At 38.3% G+C, this 25748-nt stretch overlaps 1 protein-coding gene across 3 annotated transcripts in view; it reads right to left on the reverse strand.

Annotated features, from left to right (window-relative positions):
• Positions 1–6721: 6721 nt before the first annotated feature.
• AFTPH (aftiphilin) overlaps positions 6722–25748 on the reverse strand; it is a 71343-nt gene continuing 52316 nt past the window's right edge. Inside the window, exons 7-10 of one of the 3 annotated variants that reach the window (XM_017890039.1) lie at positions 19715–19775; positions 18076–18159; positions 14114–14237; positions 6722–7830 (exon numbers count right to left, since the gene is read on the reverse strand). In XM_017890039.1, coding sequence (XP_017745528.1) covers positions 7686–7830; positions 14114–14237; positions 18076–18159; positions 19715–19775 — 414 coding nt within the window. In that variant the 3' untranslated portion in view covers positions 6722–7685. The remainder of the gene's footprint in view (positions 7831–14113; positions 14238–18075; positions 18160–19714; positions 19776–25748) is intronic. The other 2 variants (XM_017890040.1, XR_001888773.1) reach the window with 2 other exon arrangements.

Here is a 25748-nt window from a genome sequence, read left to right on the forward strand (position 1 = left end):
GGTTTAGGAAGCAAACAAAATGAAAGTCTGCCCATGCGCCAGGCACTGTGCCAGAGGACAGGGGACAAACCTGAGCCAGATCCAGTCCCTGCTCTCAAGGAGTTCATGGCCTGAGGGAGAGAGACAAGCAAATCAGTCATCAGGAAGCAAGGTGAGAGGTGACATAACAGCCATCACCCCACTGAGGCTGATGCTCTGTGGCTAAGTGTTCAGGCTCTGATCCTTCAGATCTGGGCTCAAGACTTTTCTGCTTCCTGGCTCTATGACCTTGGGGGAGGATACATCATGTCCTGTCTTGGTTTCCTTATCAGTAGAAGAGTTCAGGTACCTTTTAGGGTTACTGTGAGGATTAAGAGAGAGAATGTGAGGCCCAGTACCTGGCACTCAGCAGAGCTCTTAATAAATGTAAAGCAGTTTTATGATGAGCATTACATGCTCAGAGAGATTTGCCAAGCAATCGCACAGGCTAGAGAGCCAGCTCTGTCTGTCGGGGTAGCCCAGAAAGGCTCCCTGAGGAAATGGGGCTGGCCAGCTGGGGAGAAAGGGTTTTCCTAAGAGACAAGCATGGGCCAGCCCTCAGTGGGCATTTGGTAACTAGCAAGGAGCTGGCAGGCCAGGTGGGAGCCTCCATGCAGACAGGACTATCCCAGTGCTGTGGAATCTGCCAAGGAGCTGACTTTGTCCAGAGGGCAAGGGGGTGCCCTGAAGGATGTTCAACAGGAAGAGAGCTTTCCACTGGCATAGTAGAAGGTTAAATTGGAGGTGGGACAGGCAGAGGAAGGTCAATGTGAGGCTGTTACAATAATCATGTAAGGATGATGAAGGCTTGAAGAGAGAGGCAATGGATACTTAGGAGGTGTCATTGACAGGACTCCAGGTTAATAGGATTAGGAGTGAGGAAGGGGAGCAGGCTGAGAGTGAACCTGAAGTGTGACAAATGGAGCAAGGGCCATCTTAAGGCCAGGGGCATGGTGGGGTTGGGTGGAGGGTTGGAAGGCTGTGAGCACTTGCTTTTGTGGTGCACATGTTTAATTGCAGGAGTGTCTTGGGGACATCTAGGTGGGGACAGCCATAGGGCCGACAGAATAGTGGTGCAGGGCTGGGCACAGTGCCTCACACCTGTAATCCCAGCACTTTGGGAGGCCAAGGTGGGCACATCACTTGAGGCCAGGAGTTCGATACCAGCCTGGCCAACATGGTGAAACCCCATCTCTACCAAAAGTGCAAAAATTAGCCGGGCTTGGTAGCATGCAGCTGTAGTCCCAGCTACTTGGGGGGCTGAGGCAGGAGAATCCTTGAACCTGGGAGGCAGAGGTCGCAGTGAGCCGAGATTGTGCCACTGCACTCCAGCCTGGGCAACAGAGTGAGAGGCTGTCTCAAAAAAAAAAAAAAAAAAAAAAAAAAAAAAAAAAAAAAAAAAAAAAAAAAAAAAAAAAAAAAAGTGGCACAGCTTAGGGGGAGAGGCAAAGACGAGGATCTCCATTGAGATCATCATTAGCTGTTTTGATCAAGGATTCTGTAGAGGAAACACTGGGTAGGAGATGACAGCAGCCCCTCTTCTAAGGTAGACACAGTACAGATCACAAAAGATCTCATTTTCCCTCCTTGACCCTTTTGGTCTTTGTGACCCTTGTCCCTGACGTTCAGGGGAGGGATGGTGAGGCGGGAGAGGAACATGAGCTCTGGTCAAAAGGAGAGCTGGGAGCGAGCAAGCGAAAGGCTTTGAAGTCACAGTTTACAACAGCAGTGACCAGTATTTTGTTCCCTAAATCCTGGTTTTTTGAAAACTGAAGGAAGGGAGCAGTTTTTGAAAGAGGTAAATTAAAAATAACATTATGTAAAGTGATATGCAGTATTCTCACAGATGGTCCAGGCTGAAAAGATAACTGAAATGACAGATAATTGAAACAAAGCAGATCCCTTAAGGGCAACTTTAAGACAACCATATCCTCCTCCTATCTGCATCATTAATGACAGAAGACTGATCTGCATGAATGAAGATAAACAGTTGTTTATTGAGGGCTTTCTATATGCCAGTGATGATATGGATCTTCATTTAATCTCCCATCCTGATTAGATGGCATTTCATCTTCTACTTGTTTTATTATCCTTATGCTGCTTTTGGAGAACTAGTCAGTTTTTTTTTTTTTTTTTTAAAGACGAGTCTCAGCCAGGCGCGGTGGCTCACACCTGTAATCCCAGCACTTGGGGAGGCTGAGGCCGGCGGATCATGAGGTCAGGAGTTCGAGACCAGCCTGACCAACATGGTGAAACCCTGTCTCTACTAAAAATACAAAAATTAGCCAGGGGTGGTGGCAGGCGCCTGTAATCCCAGCTACTCTGGAGGCTGAGGCAGGAGAATCGCTTGAACCCAGGAGGTGGAGGTTACAGTGAGCCAAGATCTCGCCACTGTACTCCAGTCTGGGCAACAGAGCGAGACTCCGTCTCAAACAAACAAACAAACAAAACAAAACAAAAGAAAACGGAGTCTCACTATGTTGCTCAGGCTGGTCTCGAACTCCTGGGCACAAGTGATCCTCCTGCCTCGGCCTTCTGAGTAACCAGGACTACAGGTGTGTGCCACCATGCCGGGCAGTCACAGAAATGTTCAAGCTGCATGAGGTTTTGGGGAGCATCTGTAGAAATGCTCAGGATGGCCCATGAGATGCCACAGGTGTAATGTGATTGGATTTGGCAAGGCTTCACCTGTTCTTATGACTGGTGGGCAAGATGAAGAAATGTGGGCATCACTGGGTTGAGAAGCTGCACCCAGGGTCTTCCTGGCACACTGGGTGTCTTACTGGTCAACATTTTGTGTCAGTGATTTGGATTATGAAGGATGTTTATCAATCTGTGGATGATAGAGCAGAGGAAGGAGGGCAAGTGTGTGTGTTGATGGTACAATGAAGATTTGATGAGATGAACAGGCTGAAACAATGGTCTAAAGCTGACAAAAAAAGCTGAAAAAAGATAAATATAAAACCCTGCTTTTAGGCTCTAAAAACTCAATGACACCAGGAGATGAGAGATGAGAGAAAAAATCTGTTTTGATGTCAGTTAGGGGGAAAAGCCTGCTTGCACAGTGAGCTAAAGAGGCAATATTGTTGCCATAAACAGTAATGCAATTTTAGGCTACATTAAAAATAGTGTCTGAAATAAAACGAGCCCCATGCCAGTGATGAGATGACATCTAGCTCTGTCAGGGGAGCACATTTTAAGAGGAACTTTGGCAAACTGGACAATGTCCAGAAAAGAATAATGTGTGTAAGAAAGGCCTGGAAACCATGTCATCACGGGAGGTTTGGTAGGAGGAGGAGCATCATAGTGATCTTCAGATATTCATGGAAAAGAGTCTAGGTTCATCCCTGTGCCTTGAGAGAAGGTAACTTGAACCAATGCACAACCGGTTATGGGAAATCAGGTTTCCACTCAAGTCCTAACGATCTGTGCTGCCAACCAAGCGTGTGTATGTGCGTGTGCATCGGAGGTAGGCAAGGAGACTTCCTGGTGAAGTCCTGAGCCCACGCAGTGTCCCTGCAAATGTTCGGGCAAAAGCTGGCCAGCCAGCTATTCAGATGGGGGTGTGGGGATGCAGGAGGGTATAAACAAAACAGCCAAGAGTCAGGGAAACTGGATTCAGGTCCTGTCCCTGGTTATAGATATGTAATGATGTGCCAGTCAGTTTTCTTATTTAGGCTTCAATTTCTTTAGCTATGAGTATTGAGTCATCTTTGGTTTTCAACTTTTGGTAGCAATGGAACGTTTCGATTACATGAAATCTTCTGCAATCACCTTTCCCCTCCCTAAATATAGAAGCCCCGTGTGTTATTATTGGACACACCCTGACTACAGGTGCCAAGGTCTCCTGGCACTGCTGCAGGGTTCCTGGAAGTAGTTTGGAAAACGCTGAACCAGCTGATCTTCCAGCCCTAAAATTCTATTCTTTAAGGTTTTGTCCTACCTTAGTTTTTGATTCTATAGACTCCAATCCCTCATTTTATGAAGTACCTGGTGCTTAAAAAAGGGATTTATCCAAGATCTTACAACTGGTTAGTGGCAGGGCTGTATTTAACACACAACTCCCACTCCAATTCAGCGCTCCTTTCATCTTGTCAGGCTGCCCATACTTCTACCGGGGACTTGTCTTAGCACTTGTTCCCCCATGGTCCCAGGAAATCCTGTACTGCCCTCTACAGATCCTTTCCCTTTTGGGAAAGCACGAGGAAGGCAATAAATCTAGCCTGGGGCATTGCAGCCTGAGAAAATGGTCTCGGAATTCATTTCTCTATGCATTATCTCAAGGAAATAGGTTTATATGAGCTGAGAAATAAAAAATAGGTGTGGCTCAGACTACTGGTTGCCCTACATGATCTGTTCTCTTCTTCCTTAAAACTAGACTCCCTTTCTTTTAGATGGCCACCCAGAATAGAGGTATTTCCCAGCCTCTGTTGCAGCTAGATAGGAACCTGCAGTGAAGTTCTGGCCAACAGATTATAACTGGAAATACTGTGTATGCCCTATGGAAAGTCTCCTTAATGGGAAGGAGAGTCCCCTCTTCACTCTTTCTATCCTGATGGCTGGAATATAGGCATGAAGGCCATAACCTTAATGGTCACCTTGGACCAGAGGGTAGAAACCATGTGTTGAGAATGGTGAAATAACAAGCTGGTAAGAACTTCAGGAGGTGATCATAGGAAGCCCCTTACCAGCCCTAGACTGGAGGGAAATAAAATTCCACTGTTTAAGCCACCATTACAATTTTCATCTACTCTGTCACACATTACTTAATACGTCGCTAAGAAAAAGAAACCACAGCCAATTAAAGACAACCCATCCAATTGTATGACGCATTCCAATTTCAGAGAAGTTAGAATGTGACAAAAGGACGAGTCTTATTACATGAAATGCAGTATTTTGGGTTTTTGTTACTCACAGTCAAGCCTAATCCTAATTGATTCAAAAAACATGAAGGCATGAAAAGATGACAAATTCTATATAAAGAACCCAATCTTGAAGAAGGAAGAACAAGCCTCTCTTATTAAAAAAGAAAAAAAAAGACTCATAAAAATAGTACTGATGTGACTCAACAAAAGTTTTCTCCCATGCTTCCCAGTCTGGCTTGGATTAACCTGGGGAATTATGTATGGCTCTCGGGACTTGGGCATCCAATGGGATGAAGCTGCGGGATGAATGAGCTAGGTTTTAAGATGTAGAGGACCCAAAACTGTTTGCTGAGCCCCAGTGTAGCATTTGGCCTTTTGGGGCTCCTACTCCTTAGTTTCTTCCCCTCTCAACTCGGCAGGATCTTCCTGGTTGACTTTAAGATAAATGTGCAGCTGCTGATGACCGAGACAAGCTTGGAAGCGACAGGCTGCCCCTTAGCTGAGATCCCAGGAAGGTGCTCAAAGCTCTTCCTGACAGCCACTGCTGTTGTATAGTTTAAACCTGGTCTGGCACAAAGCTGACCATTTTTTGGTCTTCAGTACTGAAGCATTAACTAAGCTATGATGATCCAATATTAATGTACCTGTTGTGAAATCATCAAAGACTAGTACAACAACAAAAGGAAAGCCTGGCTTAAGCCACTTTCATAACGAAGGCCCATTTAACAATTTAAAAATGCCAAGTTACTCTATTATTATTTAGTGACCCTTTCTCCTGTGGCTGCTTCTTGAACCTACTGGGACTCCAGGACCTTTCAGAGTTCCCTGATGCTATGCTCTTGGCTACCACTCTTTTGACTGTTTACTCATGTGACAAATGTCTTATTAAATACCTCCATTATTTATACATCAACCTCATGAGGCAGGAGATCACTCCCATTTTTATGGATAATTTGGGCTCAGAGAAGTTGATTAATTTTCTCATGGTAACACAGTTAACATGTGGGCTGTGAACTTAGGCTGGTGAAACTTGCCATTGTAATTTAGTTGTAAGGTACTATAGAAGTAGCCCTTTATGTTTCAATTACTGAAACATGAAAAATTCTGCTAGGGAATTTTCTGAGTCATCTTTTTCCATCCAAAAGGTTTGTGGGACACTAAAGACTTGTGATTATTTTGAAGGAAAGCTTTCTCTGAAAAAGAACAAACTTTAAAAAAAAAAAAAATAGTTGGGGAAATGGTGGGATATGGACTGGATAGGCACATCTTGTCACTCCAGGCCGTACTTACATTACACTCAGGCATGTGTTCCAATGGCCAGTGTAATCCCCTGGCAACACAGGAATCTGTCAATGACGGAGGTGCAGGCGTTCCACTGGCACATTCCCAGAGTGGATGAGGCCGACTGTCAGCTGACTGCCTGTTCCTGATGCAATGTCATGTGACTTTTTGCTGAAGCAATATCTAATAATATTCTAAAATTACCTTTTAGACTTTTTCTGTCTACCTTCATTTCACACTTATATATTCTTGGAAAGAAAAAAAATCCCTACAAATCCCAATTTAACCTTGCCAATATTCTGATGAAGATACGTTATAATGAATCATGGGAATTTCTTTACCGATCTCATGTTCTATATAAAAACAAACAGCTCAGGTACTAAAAGTACCGATCCAATTCTTATAGGACAGATTCTAATTCTTCCTGGCTTCAACAAAGTAGAAGCCCTACCAAATGATTTTCTCTGGATTGAAATATGTTAATATTCAATAAAACTTCTGATTCAAACTCATTACATTTTTCCTCACATACCAAAGGACAAAGACACCAGGCTAAATTTCTTTTAAATTATTTTATTTTTGTGTAAGCTAAAAGGAAATTTACACACTGAAATTTCAAAAGACCTTGGGCATGCACATTAACCTTGTTAGAGGTTCTTCTACATGTCTCTCTTTTTTCCATAGGAATTTCCCCAAACATTTAAAACCCATAGTTTTCACTGTATATACAGCCTAAACCATAGCAATCTATGATTATGTCATTTTACACTGTGCAAAATCCTCAAAAAATAGTGGTACAATAGAACAAAAAAATCAGTAACAAGTAAATTCCATTGTAAGACATTCATATAATTTGGTCCTTCTCCGAATGAAACTGATTTTAAACAGACACAATCTCTTTAAACCCCTCCAATCAAGTTCTGACAGTGATCCATACCCTATAACAAAAGAGCAATTGATTAAGTACCTTGCAAAAGGCCAAACAGCAATACGCCAGATTGAAAAGATTAAAAAAGCCCCAAAATGTTAACAAAAGCCAGATCTGAAACCCATCATACACAAAATTAAAAACCAATTAAATGGGGGGACTTTGGAGCTTATTTATGATAGCAAAAGTAATTCCACATGTAATATGAAAAATCAAGAGGACAGTCAATGCAATCTGGGAAGACTGAAGGGGATTTCAGACAGTGAAGATTTGAGTTTTTTTTTATTTCAAAAGTTTTGTAAGAAGGACACCACCAGTGTATTTCACAAAGACATAAATGTATACACCCCAGCAACACAAAAGAATAAATCTTCAAAATGTTTACCCCGATTATTTACATTTTTCTAGTATAAATTTAGGACTTCAGTATGTAAATAAATATACATTACTATGTATACCTTTCTAGTGCGGCTTACCAACAAATCAGCTGAACTTGAATTTTTTGTTTTTAATTAGAGCAGGTATGCTTTTGATGGTAGGGAAGGGATGGGAAAAAGGAAAAGCAATAGTAACTGTCCAGTTCACGTCAGTTATCAGTCTGCTTTTCCTTGAGAGCTTGTGGAAGGTGTTAACGTGGCTGGGAACATCAACACCTTGGCATGCATGAACGTTAAGTCAGGAAGGCCAGCGATCACCTTGATCGCTTCTTCACTCAGGTGCTCTTCTCTTTTCGGTTTCCTATTGACAAATGAAAAAAGACAAGTGTGTTAATGTGACATTGCCGTAGGTCAAATGGAAGAAAATCCACTCTCGAGGTAGACAGTTAGCAATCTGAGGGGACTTGAGTATTTTTTCCTCTGCTAATTCCTGAATCTTGTAATACTTTTGTGTAGTGTGCTTTCTGTGCCAAATGCCAAATCTTCATGAAGAGTGACACGTGGCCTATTTATGTTCATTAAAGCTAGGCACGCACACACACATACTCACGTGCATACTTGGACAGCTTGTGTACTTTTTAGCCTTTACATTACACTAGAAGCATCTACCTAGGCATAATTTTAAAATGTTACTAAGCAGAAATATAATGCTGAAGCCTTAGTAACACTCCACCTAACTGGATTTCTCCCTGTCCCTCCACCCCCTAAAACAACCTCAGCATGAAACAAAGTATGTCTAGGGTAAGACTAAGTCATTTTAACCTCAGGCTTTATTCCCAGTGGGGAATTCCAGGAGAGAAAGCTCTCAGCTCACTAAGACCTAGTCTCAGCCTGTTGGGATGCAAACAGCAGGTCCAAAAGCAGCAGCATTCAGGGCTGGTTGCTGGTGTTATGCATGTACACAGGCAGGACGGAACTCTGGGAGAGGGAAATCTCTAAATCCTATGGGTCCTGTAGATGAAGTATATTTTGCTGCACTGGGCCCCAATATGAGAAACAAGCAGTTTGGTGCCTAGCACAGACATGAAAACCCCTGGTGACCCAGGTCTACTCAGCAGGTGAGCCACAGAAAATGCCAAATGAGCCTCAAATTGAGCACATGATTGCAATTCAAACTTTATTTTTTCCGTGATATTAAATATATTGAAGGAATAGTTATACAGATTATTAACTTTAGACCAAAGATCATTTCAAATTGTTCATTATAAAAAGCCTACTTCTCTTTTATGGTAAAGGACAGCTGGTATTCTTAGATGTGACACAAGTTACTTCTTTGACCTAAATGTTTCCTTTTTCCTTGGATGGGGTGCAGGAAGCCAGGCGGTAAAGCAAGAAAGGAAGGATAGCTACAGGCTTTTTTATTCCTAGGACTTTTCTGTTACCATGTTGAATCCAGACTGAAAAAATTTTATAGAATGAATAAAAAATCGAACAACTTTTAGGACTAAAGTTCTTCAAAAGGGAAAAAGCGTCAGGCATATAGCAGATGAACCAAATACTGCATTCAGTACTAGCTTCTTAGAAGAATGAAACAGCAATCCAACATTTTTTTCTGATGAAAATCTACATTTTAAATTGCAGTTAAATAGTGGCAAAACTATTATGTGGATGTTTGATGGTGAACTGGATATCTGCATCATTCCAAAGTAAAACCAGATACATGACAATTGAAAACCTGGGACTGTATAATGGAAAAGGTCAGCTTCTCACCAATCATCAATCTCAGCAACACTAACAATGGAGTCAACTAGATGTATGGACCTTCTGATGTGATATAACACCTAGGATGCATTCTAGCCAAAATATTTACCCTGAATTCAGCAAGCCTTTAGATATAATTTCCAATTTACAGGAAAATAGGGAGATAGAAAACACAGTAAATATTACTTTAAGGAAGCAAACAGACAAATCCAGAGTTTTTAGGACATTTTGCAGGACACCCAGACTAATCTTTATACAAGCTACTGTTATTAAACAGAAAACAGAAGGAATGAGGAGATATGCTAGGTTAAAAGGGACTTAAGAGCCCTAACAGCCAGGTACAATAGTCTTCAATTGAATACTGGTTTGTACAAAGCCGAGAAAGGATAGTTGGAGAAATCTGAATATGAAATGAAAACTCACTGAAATTGACAGAGGGAGACCACTAAGACTAGAATCAATTCACTATGGACTATAAAATCTCATTTTTGGTGGAACCCCCCTCCCATATATATATTTGCATAGAAAAAGATCTGAAAGAATATACACTAAGGAGTCTTAGTGATCCTGAATGGTAAGAATGTGATACTTTCATTTTTCATTTTTTTTGGTCTGGATTTCCTAACTTTCTAAAATATACTTTACTACTTCTGTAATGATAAACGGTTATTTAAAACAATACTGAATAAAAGTGCACCTAAATGGACTTCCCTATTTGTGGAGTACAGTTTGGGTGTAGGAACAGAGAGCAAAAAATAAGTTTTTACCTAAGAAACAGTTGGTAATTATTCTAGGGTTTTAAACAATTGCTTTATTTCAGAGGCAATATGAAATTCTATTTTAAAATAAAAACAAGTTTACACAGTTTTAGTTTGTATATTTATTTGCGGTCATTGTGGATGGCTGTGAGCTAGTCTTCTTAGAATATGGAAAGACGTAAACACTTAAGGAGAATTTGAAAATAAAAATTATGATCATTTCTCAAAGGCAGTGACCTAATTTTGATCTATATTCTCTCTAGTGAAGATTTATCCTTTTTGTCAATAGATTATAATCGAGAGTCCAGGAAAAAACATGATCAATTGTTTTTTAATTCTTGTTTTTGACAAATGTGCCAAGAACTTTCAGTGGTGGAAATTTTTCAACAGTGTTCAGACAGCTGGATATCCACCTGCAAAAGAATGAATGTGGACTCCTACGTCATACCATATACAGAAATTAATTCAAAATGGATTAAAGACCTAAATGTAAGAGTTGAAACTATAAAACTCTTAGGAGAAAATCTAGGTATAAATCTTTGTGATCATGAATTGGGCAACGATTTTTTACATATGATACCTAAATCACAAGAAAAATCAGATCTTATCAAAATTAAAAGCTTTTGTGTGTCAAGGAATACTATCAAGATAATGAAAAGACAACCTGCAGAATGGGAGAAGATATCTTCAAATCATTTCTCTAATAAAGGCTTAGTATCCAGAAAATACTTAAAAATCTTACAACCTAACAATAAAAGACAAATTATCCAATTAAAATATAGGCAAATGGCAGGGCAAAGTGGCTCATGCCTGTAATCCCAATACTTTGGGAGGCTGAGGAGGGAGATCGCTTGAGCTCAAGAGTTCAAGACCAGCCTGGGGCAACATACTGAGACCTTGTCTCTACTAAAACAAAACAAAACCAAGAAAGGCAAAGGATCTGAATAGATATTTCTCCACAGAAGATATACAAATAGTCGATAAACACATGAAAAGATGCTCAATATCATTAGCTATCAGGGAAATGCAAACCAAAATGTCAATGAGATACCACTTCAAACGGATGGGCTATAACCAAAAAGACAGTAACAAGTGTTGTAAGAATGTGGAGAAGTTGGAATGTATGTTATTGGTGGGAACGTAAAATGGTGCCATCACTTTGGAAAAGTTTGGCAGTTTCCCCAAAAAGTTAAGAGTTCCTATATGACCCAGCAATTCCACTCCTAAGAGAATGGGAAACATTTGTCCACACAAAAACTTATACACAAATGTTCATAGCAGCATTACTCATAATCGTCAAAAAGTGAAAACAACCCAATTATCAACTGATTAATGGATAAGCAAAATGTGCTATGTTCAATGAAATATTATGCAGCCAAATACGGATACACGCTACAAATATGGATACATACTACAACATGAATGAACTTGAGAACAGAATGCTAAGCAAAACCCAGACACAAAAGGCTGCAGACTGTAGAATTCCATCCTTGTGAAATAACCAGAAAAGACAAATCCATAGAGACAGAAAGCAGATTAGTAGTTGCCAGGGCCTGGGGAGCGAGAGGGATAAGAAGTGACTGCTAATGGTTACAGGGTTTCTTTTTGGGGTGATAAAAAATGTTTTGAAATTAGATAGTGATGATGGTTGCACAACTTTGTGAATATACTAAAAACCAGTGAACTGAACACTTGAGTTAATTACAAATTTTATCTCAATAAAAGGCCTAAAAGAATAAAAGATCTATTATTTTTGGCACTATTTCTTTGACCTGCATAAACTTCAGTTACAGGTCTATGGCTACTAACTAGCTGTCACTAGTTAGTAGTGATTTATAATAGGAAGTAATTTTCCTCCATATTAGGAAAGGTAGGCAAGAAGATGGAACTATTTTAAAACTAAGAACATGGATTTCTTTAAAAAGCTCAAAGTGAGAAGTCACTTTCACAACTTGTGTTCCAAAAGAGAAGAGCCCATATAAATTCCCTGACACATTCAAAGGCACTTAGTAAAGAATACTGGTTATTGTTTGGTCCATGTCCATTCTCCTCTACCTTGACCACTGTTTTAAATCCTTCTTACCCTACAGTCTATCACAATGCCTTTTCACTTTATCTTCTGCTTATTGTCAATAGCCAAGAAGATTTTGCTGAGCTTTTTTGCAGTTCACTTTATTCAAGAGAAAAATGAAAGAAAATCTAAAATAAGATACTAAAATGCTTTCTGAAATTATGCCACAAGCCTGTCTCTGCTCTATACAATTGAGAATCACTTGTTGGGACATTTTACAGTATTTTAATACTTGTGGGCATTTGTATTTACCATTTTCAAATGACATTTCTCAAAACAGAAAATACAAAGTTGGCAACTTGTTCTCTCCAATTTTTGTATTACATATGATGCTGGACAGGTCCTAGCGAGTAACTCAATACAGAATTAGCAGACATTAACTCCAGGATACATGATAAGTTCATTCCCTATTAGTATAGAAAAAGAGAAAAAATAGCTTCTTAAAGTGATGGGGCTTGGAAGAGTTCTCTAGATTCAGCATGTTTCAAAGATGAGTTAAAGAATCAGGAGAGCCTAATGTGGTTTAGAGCTCCTCCTAATGGCACAAAATGAATTCTCATCATTGCGATGTTCAAAACTATAGTTCTTTGGTCAGTGAGGCTGCAGGGGAAACAAAGTGAGGAAAGAGTAGAACTGTCCTAGAAGGGGTTGTCCTAAAAATAGCAGGCGGAAACCAAAACAATAAAATCATCCTTTTTTGTTTTTAAGTCAAATGTGCATTGGCTTTTAGTTAACACATACAAATTTCTCATCCATTTTTTTCTATGAGAGGAGTTTCAATTTGAAGTGATTTATTTGGAAAGAGAAAAAATTAGAAAAAAAAAAAATCCACATAGCCACATTTACAAGTAGGCTCATTGAAGAGGAGGCTTTGGCAGTGCCAGGTGGCATACTGTAAAGAGATGGGGCAATGAGAACAATGGAGAGAACTGGCAGACAAACAAGGATTTACATGCTACAAAGCCATTCTAGGGAAAAGTTAAAGGTAGTCTACAATTATGAAATGTATAATAATGTATTTCATAATTATATGTATTGGTAACAAGAAAAATCTGGGGGAATAAAAGCACACAAAGTTTTAAATGACAATGTGATAATTCAAGCTAAAGTTAAGAGTGATGAACATTTATTACTCACAATAAAAATTTTTAAATGGATGTTTTTCTGTAGAAGAATCTATGTAAAATATAAATCTGAATTTAACATGTGATTGGTATATATTTATTCAGGAGAAAGAGCTATAAGACTTCTTTCAAAGTGGGCAACCAATGGGTAAATAGTTCCACTTTAAAATGCTGATGAATCACGGATTGAGGCAGCAGAGTCGGCGTGCCAATCAACCAGTAGTATTTGCTTTTGCACTAGTGATTTCCTGGTTCAGAATGACATCTTCCTGTTAGAAACTGGCTCGGTCTCATGGTTAACAGTAATTCAAAGCAATGGATTGTACCAGCCTAATCATATGAAACTAAAGATTTTCTGAATCCCAAACACATGGCCCGAGTGGCATTCTGTGCCTTTAGTTCCAACATAGGGAGATGGTAATTACTTTTCTATAGGACATGCCTCTGAAGGGGCTTCTAGAAAGCTTGGTAAAGTAAGGCTTTACCTCCCAAATCAGAGGTGCATGTCAATGAAAATTCCAAGAACCATCTTAGCCTGCAAGTAAAAAGATCAGCCTAGGTGACTCCAGGATTATAAAACTGGGTACTCAAAGATGATCTTCTCAGCAATTATGAAGAGAAAGGGAGAGTGTTTCTATAATGGCCTGATGATCACAATACTTAATCAGAATTAGTCTCTACAAAGAGGAGGCGGGAGGGGGGAAGAAAACCACGTCTGTCAGCCTTGGCCAATCTCTTATGAAATAATACTGTTCTATTAAGTTCATAATTAAATATAATTTGATAATATTTTCTGGACTTGGGCATCGACTGACTTTTATAAAGCAAGTTGTAATACAATATATTGAAATGCTGCCAACTTAACGTGCTTTTTCCTTTGGGCCATTTTGTCTCAGAATTCAAAATGTGGGTACAATTGACACTGTTTACCTGGTAGATGTGCTTGTCTTCTCTACTGTAGACATGAGTCTCGCAAATGCATCAGTCACTTTGAGGCTTGAGGTGGAGATTTCCAGCTTAGAAGTTGTTAACTCATACAACTCCGGATCCACACCTTATAGTATAAAATGATAGTCAGTGATGGTAGGCTGCAATGGGTTACCCAGTTAGCCACAATCCAAGATGCAAAAGGCAATATTCTGTAAACATCTGAGTCTTTTACAAACAGAACTATCTTCAGAACACTGCAATACTGCATTTATTTTTTAAATTATGAACTCTACTTTTTGGAGTTTTTATAAAACAGGAAAATACTTTTCAAATTCCATTTTGGAATGAATATATCTTTAAGCTAGCATTTATGCAGCAGATGCTACCCAAATATTTCTAAAATTTCTATCTGCTATAGAAAACTCCCTCAATTTGGATCAGGAAGGGATATAAAATAATCCATGTTTTATAAAAGAATGCCCATGATATGACATCCCATTTTCAATTAACTAATCTCATTTTAAAATTTTCCTGTTTCCTCACCTCCTTATTTTTTCTCTATTTTCTTTCACTGAAAAGATATAGAAGCTAATATAAAGTCTCAAACATGGTAAATGATCTGGTTCGTTTAAATATATCTTGACTAAGGACTAATCATAAACATATACCACATAGTTCTTTCTTCAGGTTAGAGGTGCGGAGAGTGAAAGATTTTCAGAAAAGGTGAGTAAAAGTACCACTTTTGGACAAAACGAAAGTTACCTACAGGGTTAATTATATTTCTGTAGTCTCATATCTGAATCTGGTAGTCATTAGTTCAAATATCTTGTTAGAGTAATTCAAAAGGAAGCTCAGAGGGTTAGATTTATTGCAAAATTGATTTAAAAAATCTCCCCATCTGACTTCATTAAAATATACATATAACTTTGTATATTTCTCTTGTAATACAGATTTATAGCAATGATGACAACAATAACATTGAAAAGAACAGTTTAAATATTTTAAACTTAAGTTACACTTTGGATAATAAAGATATTCAGAGTTAAAAAAAAAAAAAAAAAAGTTTTTAATCCTACACTCTCCTGGTACCAGCAAATAACTTGAGAAAAAAAGTTCATGAGTTGCAGGGTGTAACAGCAAAGCAAAATTCTAAGGAAGAATGTCTTACAGTTTCTGAAGTTTTTACTTATTATTTCTTTTAAAAAAAATGCCCTGTAAGATCAGCAGATAAAGTTATATATGTTATATATAAATGCATATATTTAGAGTAACAAGTTTTTTCCTTTTAAGATACTTAGCAAATTAAAAAATCAGAAACTGACTTCTATTAACCAACTTTACAGAAGTAAACAGATCTCAGATGTTTATAGAAATCAGACAAGCAAAAGCGACTTCCACAGTTACGAAGTCTAATGAGGGAGGAAGGCTATAGAAAATGTATGTTGACTCTCCCAAGTTCTCAATATTTCATTAAGGTACAGTTTCAAAATATACTTTAAAAGGACTTTCCTTTGTGTTCCTGTAATAAGAACATGGGTTGCAATTAAAATGTAAAAAATTGTGTATGTCTGTAAAGGGACCAAATGAGCCCAAAGTACTTCCCTCTCTCTAAAGGCTAGATTCCAGCAACCACAAAATTTAAGTTGCTGTCTAGTGTATAGGGCAGAATAAATAACTGCATTCTGACTGGCAATAGGAAAGTGCTAGTAAAAACTTAGTTGGGTTTATAAAATACTGGCCACTTGGCTCTCAAACAGTAAAGTGGCAGATTTAAAAAAAAAAAGACAACAAAATCACACCCCAAATAACTACCACCACACCAAAAAACCCCCCAAAACTATGGTTAGATTTTCAAAACAAGACAACTATTTACTATAATAATTGGAGAGTAATTTTTTTAATGGAAGGTCTTTTTTTTTTAACAGAGCCTTAATGAGGCATAGTTTAGTTACATTACTAAAGCTAGCCAACCAAGTTCTATGCCAACCTCCTAAGTCTCACACACAAAATAATTAACCGCAAGCTAAGACGAAATGACTTTCCCAGAAACAAGTCAGAAAAAATGCAAGCAAGTGGTGAAATGGAATACTAAGGAAGGTGTTGATACCTGTAGCTTGATGGTAAGTTTTAACAAAACCCAATAGCAATAAAAAGAAGCCAAAGCAAATATATAGTAATCAAATTTATATAGCAGCTAGAGCATATTAATGAAAATATTGAACAAAAATATTTGAAAGGCTCCAAAGTAATGAGAACTGCATTTGACCATGCTGATTTCACTTCCATTACAGCTCTAAGCTTCTGAAACCGCTTGCTCTTCTTGCAGCTGTGTACACTGAGCCTGATTATCAGGTCATTTCTGTACTTCTTTATATAGCCACGTTATTTGTGCTCCTATGAATGGTTTTTAAATGAGTTTGAAATGTAACCAAAATTAAATTTAAACCAGGTTTTAGGGACCCAAAAGAAAACAGTGACCTCATTCAAATGATAATACAGTTTATGACAAAACAAAGCTGATAGCAAATTTAAAATGGGAGCTTAATTCTTGGGAATATAGTAACAAAAGGATATACATGTTTTTGGTTGTCCCTCCCACCCCCCAGTAAGTATTCTAAAATGTCAGACAATTAGCTTACCCAGGTCATTGCATAGATCAAATGTAAATTTATAAGTAATTTAAGTAAATAGTACAATAGCATTTTGAAGTCAAAACCAGAGAGATTGGTTTTTCATATGCTTGCAAAATCTTGAAAACAGTAAGAACAATTAGGGGCTTGGATTTGAGGAATTCAGTCACTGTATACCAAATGACCTTGGAACTTCCCTGCAGCAGAATCAGATTTCCATAAACAAATCTCAAGGGCTTCCTGGGTCCCAGGTTCACTCTGAGCTGACTATTAGTCTCACCCATCCATATCCCATCATGGCTGCTCAACTGTTGGAAGTGGGTGGTAGCACTATCTAGTGGAATAGCACAAAACCAGTGAATTTTCAGGAACCAGGCTATGTAAAACTAGCCACTAGTGGGGACAGAAAGGGACTCTCACTATGCATTCTGGGCATGGGCATCTATATGGCACCCCAACAGCTGTCTGGTGATCAATGGGCATGATTACCAGATCACACGTTGGGACGACAGTTATTAAAATAATACTGAATAAAATGTAAACATAAAAATGCCATTATTAATTTTAATCTTTTATTCAGTTAGAAAATGACAAAGTACATTAGTCCTTTGGTCAATGAACTGAACTTTTGCAGGGCTGAACATTAACAGGCACTCCAGTAATTTTTAATTTCTAGCTTTTAGTATCTCATAGCAATTATTTTCTACTATTAACTTTTGTAACATTTTTTTCCCCATGGAAAACTAACAGTATACTTTCTATTTAAGAGCTACATAAAAACAGAAATAGTTCTATATGGGACTATATACTTAGTGCTAGACTCCAACATTTTGGAACCTAATTATATATTTAGCAGCACTAATAAACAACTAATTGAATGCTGGAATTCATAAAGGTTGTATTATTACAGGCACTACAATGTAAAGTCATCTTTGTATACTAAAATATTCTATCTCTAAACTTGTATTTTTTTCAAATGGCTTTATAGAATATGCTTTTAAAAATAAGCATATAAAATATCACATTTTCTACTTAGAGGGAAAAAAACCCAACAACCCTGCCTTTAACTCTCTAAGGACATTAGGGATGTTTTATTCCTAGAAACTACTTTCAGCTTTGAATATTACACTCTGAGAAAGTTTTCCTTGAAATACATTTCACATAAGTCATTTTTTTTTCGTAATCAGATACTAGAAAGTAACAGACGAAAGAAAAGTATTAAAAAGACATAGAGAATACAATCTACTTGTTTCCTTGTTTATAGGAAAGTCAAGTGATGTGGTCATGCTTTTAGTAAATAAACTGGAATTGTGGTTTTAACACTCTGCTGACCTGGGATTGTGGTGCTGCTGCTACAGCTACTGTCATCCACGGGCCCAAAGAAATCAAGGTTCAGAAGAGTGGAACCTCCACTAGCTTGAAATTCAGTGACCGTGTTGGTAGGCAGCCACACAGAAGGTAAGCCAAGGGAGGAGGGGTTATGTGTAAAAAGGGGTAAGACACACACTTGAACATGCAGGTTATAATTAGTAATCATTACACATTTTAAAAATCAACATTAAAACAATGTGTACAGTATTAGTTTTTCATTACTAAGGACATTTCTAAAGTAACAATTTAATTCAATGTACATTTTCTCATGTACAATGTAAAGAATGTAACACTTAGTAAGGTTTTAGGAGTTCAGTTCCTTCAATCAAAACTGGAAGCCATACCAGAAGGACCAAAAGGAAAGCGTACCCGTTAAAGGGAAACAATACTTTAATCTCAACCCAACATTAAAAATCGCTGTACATGCCCAAATCAATCTTTCATGTTAGTAATGCTGGTTTCTAATTAATGCTTTTTAAAAAGTGACAAAGTTGTCAGTTTCAGGACACGCACCAATATGTTTAGTTTAAAATAAAATAACATAATAAAGAATGTCATAACTACCCTACTCTGATGTGCAACCTCAAGCTGTACTGTTCCCCTTTAACTCTGAAACAGTAATCAGAAATAGTACACATTTTTAAAGAAGTTGTTTGTTAATAAAAAGCATGATGATTTGACTGAAGACACCAGACAACAGCAAAAAGTGCATCCAGGCTTTCCTTCAGCACTATATTAATTCAATTGGATGCTTTCCAGATATCCTAGGACCCCACTATAAGGCCAAGCTGATAGTGTCTTTTTACAATGGCAAAATAATTGCCGTTTAGACAATGACAGCTGTTTTAGACAATGGCTCGAACAACTTAAGGACAAGGAGTAAGACCAATTACATCTTGGGATCCACTTAAAACTTGTGGTGTCAACACTAGAAACTAGCATTGGTGTGTTACTTATTTTAAAGAGCCCACATTACATTACTGGAATAAGTTATTCCTTTTTGAGGATTTTCTTTTAAAGCCATAAGTGAAACCAATTATTTTTAGAACTGCCTACTAACATTTGGAGACACTCTTTAGAAAAGGATTGTGAAATTTATTTTCTATTTGCATATAGGTGCTCTATAAAATATTAAATCTAAAAGCTACTTTAAGTCAATAAACATGGATCTATGCACATTGTTTTTGGTTAAATAATTGTGCTTTGTGCTTTGAAGCAGCCTCTAGCCACAAGACTTTGCATCCAAGAAAATTCCATAAATTAAAACTTACAGAAAAAAATTCAAGGTAAATTGGTCCTAGCTAAAATTTTTTAAACTACCTAGATATTTGTAAAAAATAAAGAAGCTTACTTTTGACTTAAGATAAAGAAACTAAAATTTTACCTAACTACTATTACCTATATTTGGACATTAATACTGTTGATAATAGTAACGGCTGGTTTCTTGAGCAATTACTATTCAGAAAGAAAGCCTGAATTTCCAAAGATAAGAATAAGTTATGTTCAAACAAAAAAGGAAATCAGCAGAGAGAAGTTTGTCTGAACTTTGTAGCTTTCTTAACTCTAGCTCTGGTGCTAGAGGCTCTACGGAGAGACGTACCATCTAAAGGGTTAGTAAGGCCACTGCTACTCCAGTCAAACTGGACGGGTGGTAGAGACTCCTAGAGTTGAAAACCAAAAAATCAAAATTAATCAGTACAGGTTGTAGCAACGTAAAGAATCCTTAAAAAAAAAAAAAAAAATTATAGCAAGACCATTAGGCAACAAAGTACCTAAAGACAAAATTGGGATAATTTACAATTTCAGAAGGTTACCTGCAAATATTAGCACAAACTGAAATTGCAAAATTTACAAACAGTACAGGTTATTGACATTTAAAAAGCTGTATCTGGGAAATGAAATTATCTTTACATTTTTAAACAAATTTATGAACTGATTCTATGCCAAGATTTCAATCTATTCTCAAATCGTGATTTAAACTATTGGTGTGATTACAATAAAAAAACATGGTATAAAATGAGAAGATTCAATGTCTAAGGTCTGTCTGGTTCCTTACGATTTTCCAAATTTTGAAGAAAATCATGGGCTAATAAATGAGACATTTTTAAAGTGTCGATTTAAAATATTTATTTTAATCAACTTCTTTGATTTAGAAATTACGTTATTAGACACCAGAATTTAATTTTGGGTGTCATCCTTGTACAGAGGCCACGCTAATCTCCTCTGTACTTTGCCAATTTTAATAATGTGTTGCTGAAGTGAGCATAGAATTTCAAAAACAATACTAAAACAAAACGAAAGGGATGCTCAGGCCGGGCGCAGTGGCTCAAGCCTGTAATCCCAGCACTTTGGGATCCGAGGCGGGCGGATCATGAGGTCAGGAGATCGAGACCATCCTGGCTAACACAGTGAAACCCTGTCTCTACTGAAAATACAAAAAATTAGCCAGGCGTGGTGGCTCACGCCTGTAATCCCAGCTACTTGGGAAGCTGAGGCAGGAGAATAGCTTGAACCCCGGAGGCGGAGGTTGCCGTGAGCCGAGATCGTGCCACTATTTACTACACTTCAGCCTGGGCGACAGAGTGAGAATCTGTCTCCAAAAAAAAAAAAAAAAAAAACAAAACACTATTCCAGGGGTTTAAATTTCGTAACTGTCAAACATATAAAATAAGCAAATGGTAAATTTAAGATGGAAGGCAGTGCAAAAACATATTTAAAATGAGCATTCACAGTTCATTTTAAGAATATTCTCACAAGAAAAAAATGTTGGTTTCTTTTTTCTTTTCTTTTGGGGGTGGTAAAATAGGCTGTATTTTATTAGACTTTTGATATCAAAATGTTATCAGTTTTTTTTGGACATCGCTTAACACTACACTTTATTGTAAGGCAGGCACTGTTAAAACTTTGTATTAATTTTTTTCTGGGTAGGTAAGGTCATTTACTGTTTTCTATAGAAAAGGAGCATGAATCAGTTATTTTTGAAAAGTCTAATCCATGATATTATAATATGACTATCAGGATAACTGGGATACCAATGACAGGCAAATTAATTTAAGTATTTAGTCCCCCAAAATCAGGTCCAGCCTGGAGCAAGGTATAAATTGAGTAAAATACTATAACATTAGTTAGTGGGTGCCAGGGCTAAGGGATGGTTGTGGGGCGGTGACTATGAAGGGTGTTCTTAATAGTGGTGGTGGTGGTTACATGAATCTATCTTTGTGATATGATATAGACCTATATACACATATTTACCAATGTCATGTTCCTGGCTTTTACATTATAGTATATTATGTAAGACGTAACCATGGAGGAAACTGGTGAAGGGTGCAAGGGACTTCTCTGTACTGTATTTGTAACTTCCTGTGAATCTGTAATTATTTCAGATAAAAGTTAAACTGCTGAAAACCTAGTTTATAACCTACCTGCACAGCTAATAAATATTTAGAAAATATCCTCTTTAGCTGATCTTAAAAGGAAACAAACATCTCTAAGCATTCTAGCAGATTCAACTTACTCCACTTCTAGATCAGTGACACCTTTGCTCATAATCCACACTGAATGGACAAAATCTAGGTTTATGCAATAACAATTTCTGAATAAATGGAGCAAGTTCTTTCATGAACACATTCTATCTGAATGATGTCAAGTAGCTGGGTGCTTAGAAATATTTCAATGATTTGCTGAAATCTGAGCTTCTCAAATAGGGTATGGTATTTAGAAGACAGCCAAAATCATAATGAGGTGATACACACGAATCAACATTTAATGGAAATGAAAAAAGGTAAAAAACAGGATACCAAAGCAAAAAAGATTAAAACTAATGATGTTCACAAGTATGGAAACTCAAGAGAAAGCATGAGAAGGAAGCATTTTAAAACTATTTGAAGCAATGTGGTATGAATTATTATTACAGAGAAAACAGCACTAGGCAAATAAGGTCATAATAAAAAGAACAAAAACATGGAGACAGGAGGCTTGGATTCTAGTCCTAGCAGTACCACTAATACATGGTTTTGGGTAAATCACTTAGCCTTTCCAAATATGTTTTCTTGCTGTAAAAAGTGAGCATAGTGGCCAGGCACAGTGGCTCACGCCTGTAATCCCAACATTTTGGGAGGCCGAGGTGGGTGGATCACTTGAGGTCAGGAGTTCAAGGCCAGCCTGGGCAACATGGTGAAACCCATCTCCAATAAAAATACAAAAATCAGCCGGGTGTGGTGGCAGGTGCCTGCAATCCCAGCTACTTGGGAGGCTGAGGTAGGAGAATCGCTTGAACCCAGGAGACAGAAGTTGCAGTGAGCCGAGACTGCGCCATTGCACTCTAGCCTGGGCAACAGAGCAAAACTCGGTTTCAAAAAAAAAAAAAAAAAAAGTCAGCATGGAACTAGATAATCATTTTTTTTTCTAGCTCTAAAATTCTGATTCACAACTAAAATATATGAGGCAGTCTAAGAGAAGTTGCTAGTAATGACTAGATAGATAACTGCTAGTCAGAGTGTTGACCCTACTTAATGATGAATGAAGTATAAAGTATTTACTAAGATGGAAATCAGCAGTGGTCACAATGGTGTGACCTTAGAAACACACACACAATCCCAAAAAAGCTAAAATTACTGTTTTCACCTGTAAACTAAGTTAATACATTTCTAAACAAGAGATGCAATAGTTATAAGATCAATGAATACAAGCCAATTTGGAAGACAGAAACAAACTCAATGGGTACCAAAATTGCGATAGAACAGACAGACCCAAAAGCATGTAGTCATAATGGGAATTATCCAATTGTGCTTGTGCTAAGTTTGGAAGCCACTGCTGCTTCTAGCACTAAAGGCTAGAGCTGTTCCATCTAAAAGAAATAAGACTAGTAGGAAGATGTAACTTCCTGCATGGCCAAAAAGTAAAATTATGTATATACACACACACATATTTGTGTATTTCATTTGTGTGTATGAAATCCACATACGTGTGTGTGTATGTAGCATGCCAAACAAGAGTAGTAAGAAGTATCATTTTCTAGGCCGGGTGCGATGTCTCATGCCTTGTAATCCCAGCACTTTGGGAGGCTGAGGCAGGCAGATCACTTGAGGTCAGGAGTTTTGAGACCAGCCTGGCCAACATGGTGAAACCCCGTCTCTACTAAAAATACCAAAATTAGTCTGGTGTTGTGGCGTGTGACTGTAGTCCCAGCTACTTGGGAGGCTGAGGCAGGAGAATCGCTTGAACCCAGGAGGTGGAGGCTGCAGTGAGCCGAGATCATGCCACTGCACTCCAGCCTGGGTGATACAGCAAGACTCTACCTAAAAAAAAAAAAAATACACACATATAATACACACACACATATATATACACACATATACATATAAACATACATATATATATAAAATATATATATAATTTTCTGTAAAGAGACTCTTTAGAAAATGTACTTTAGATGTTTGTTAAATTTTTTTTTTTCAAGGCAGGGTTTCACTCTGTTGCCCAGGCTGAAGTGCAGTGGTGTGAACATGGCTCACTGCAGCCTTGACCTTCTGAGCTCTAAGCGATTCTCCCACCTCAGCCTCCTGAGAGGCTGGGACTACAGGCTCATGCCATCATGCCTGGCTAATTTTTGTATAGGCAGGGTTTTGCCATATTGGTTAGGCTGGTCTTGAACTCCTGGGCTCAAGCAATCCACCTGCCTTGGCCTCCCAAAGTGCTGAGATTACAGGCATAAGCTACCATGCCTGCTCTGTTAAATATTTTAACCTGAGTCAGAGGTATGGAGTCAAGCAAGGACCATACAATTCTGTGATGGAGGTCAGGCATCTTAGCACAAAATTCTAAACACGTTTTTTCATTAGGTCATCTGGACTACTTTTTTTGTCAAGTCCACAGTGAAATTATCTAAGAAACATAAGCTATGACTAAAATGAAATACACAGTAAGATCAAATCAGCTAGAGGCAAAAATGACAGGCAATAGCTAACTGACACAATAAGCAATAGTTGACGGGGTTGTAAGGTGGAAATGGTTAGATGGAGGAGGAAGCAAGCCAAACTAGCAACAAATGGTCTCAATAAGAACAGCTCCATTTTCAGTGAATGTACCAAGTAGTTACTCAAAATCCTTTCCTAGTACCTAACACTGTAGGAATAAGAATGCAGATGGAGGCAGAAATAAAAATGTGCCATGGGAAAGGTAATTCTGAAATATGCATAGACAGGGCAGACCTGGGAGAGCAGTTTATAGCCAGAGGGCATATCGGGGCAACAAAATTAAGGTAACTAAGAACAGATTCTACCTATGGAGACATTCTGCCCAAGCCACCTTGTCTGCTGCCCAACCATCAAGGCCAGGTATTATAAACATGGACCACTAATTCAGTGCTAGTAATAAGCTGGCTTCAAAGTAACATTTAAGCTATGTCCAAGTATAAAACATAGTGGTACACAGCAGTAATATTAGATGTTTCCTGAAACACACCTAAAATGGCAGGACCTATGCTTTACACATTTTCTAAAGTATGTTCTACAAAATACTAGTTCTGCAGGTGTTACCACTCCCCTCTCCTCTGGTCTCTGCAAAAAAAGGTCCTGTGGCCAAGTAAATCTGAGAAATGAATTAAAATTAAGGCCATTCACTGCAGGACTCTTCAGTGTCCTTAATGTGTGTTGTGATCTCTAAGGGTAGTTATGGGGCTATGATATGAAGTATTTCCCAAACTTACTTTACCCTGGAACCCTTTAGTGAACCATCTCTAAATGGTTTTAATGGGGATTTAATGTTCAATGGGAACACATTTTGGGAAAGGCTGTCCAAGTATACACTTTTTGTGTTAGATACAATTAAGGATGACATCTAAGGTTGAGAAATGACAAAACATGGCAAGAATATGTTTTAGAAATGGTAATGTTCACTTAAAAATACTAAAATTCTAAAAATACAATATTTAACCAGCACTGAGTCAGTTTCTAACTTGATATGGAAAGAGTAAGCAAGCCCAAATGGCCCATTTTACCCAGACAAAAAGTGAGAGAAGACTTTATATTAACATATTAGTCTGAAAAAAAATTTGTGCTTAAGTGTGCCAAGGAGGTAAAGGATAAGAAAGGCAAGACGGCTTTCTGGCTGGGTGTGGTGGCTCACACCGTAATCCCAGCACTTTGGGAAGCTGAGGTGGGTGGATCACCTGAGGTCACAAGTTCGATACCAGCTTGGCCAACATGGTGAAACCCCCATCTCTACTAAAAACACAAAAATTAGCTGGGCATGTTGGCACATGCCTGTAGTCCCAGCTACTCGGGAGGCTGAGGCAGGAGAATTGCTTGAACCCGGGAGGCAGAGGTTATAGTAAGCCAAGATCGCACTACTGCACTCCAGCCTAGGAGACAGAGCAAGACTCCATTTAAAAAAAAAAAAAAGGCCAGGCGCGGTGGCTCAAGCCTGTAATCCCAGCACTTTGGGAGGCCGAGACGGGTGGATCACGAGGTCAGGAGATTGAGACCATCCTGGCTAACATGGTGAAACCCCGTCTCTACTAAAAAAAAAAATACAAAAAACTAGCCGGGCGAGGTGGCAGGCGCCTGTAGTCCCAGCTTACTCGGGAGGCTGAGGCAGGAGAATGGCGTAAACCCGGGAGGCGGAGCTTGCAGTGA

This window comes from Rhinopithecus bieti, unplaced genomic scaffold (genome assembly GCF_001698545.2).
Source record: "Rhinopithecus bieti isolate Rb0 unplaced genomic scaffold, ASM169854v2 scaffold_19018, whole genome shotgun sequence".
NCBI lineage: Eukaryota > Metazoa > Chordata > Mammalia > Primates > Cercopithecidae > Rhinopithecus > Rhinopithecus bieti.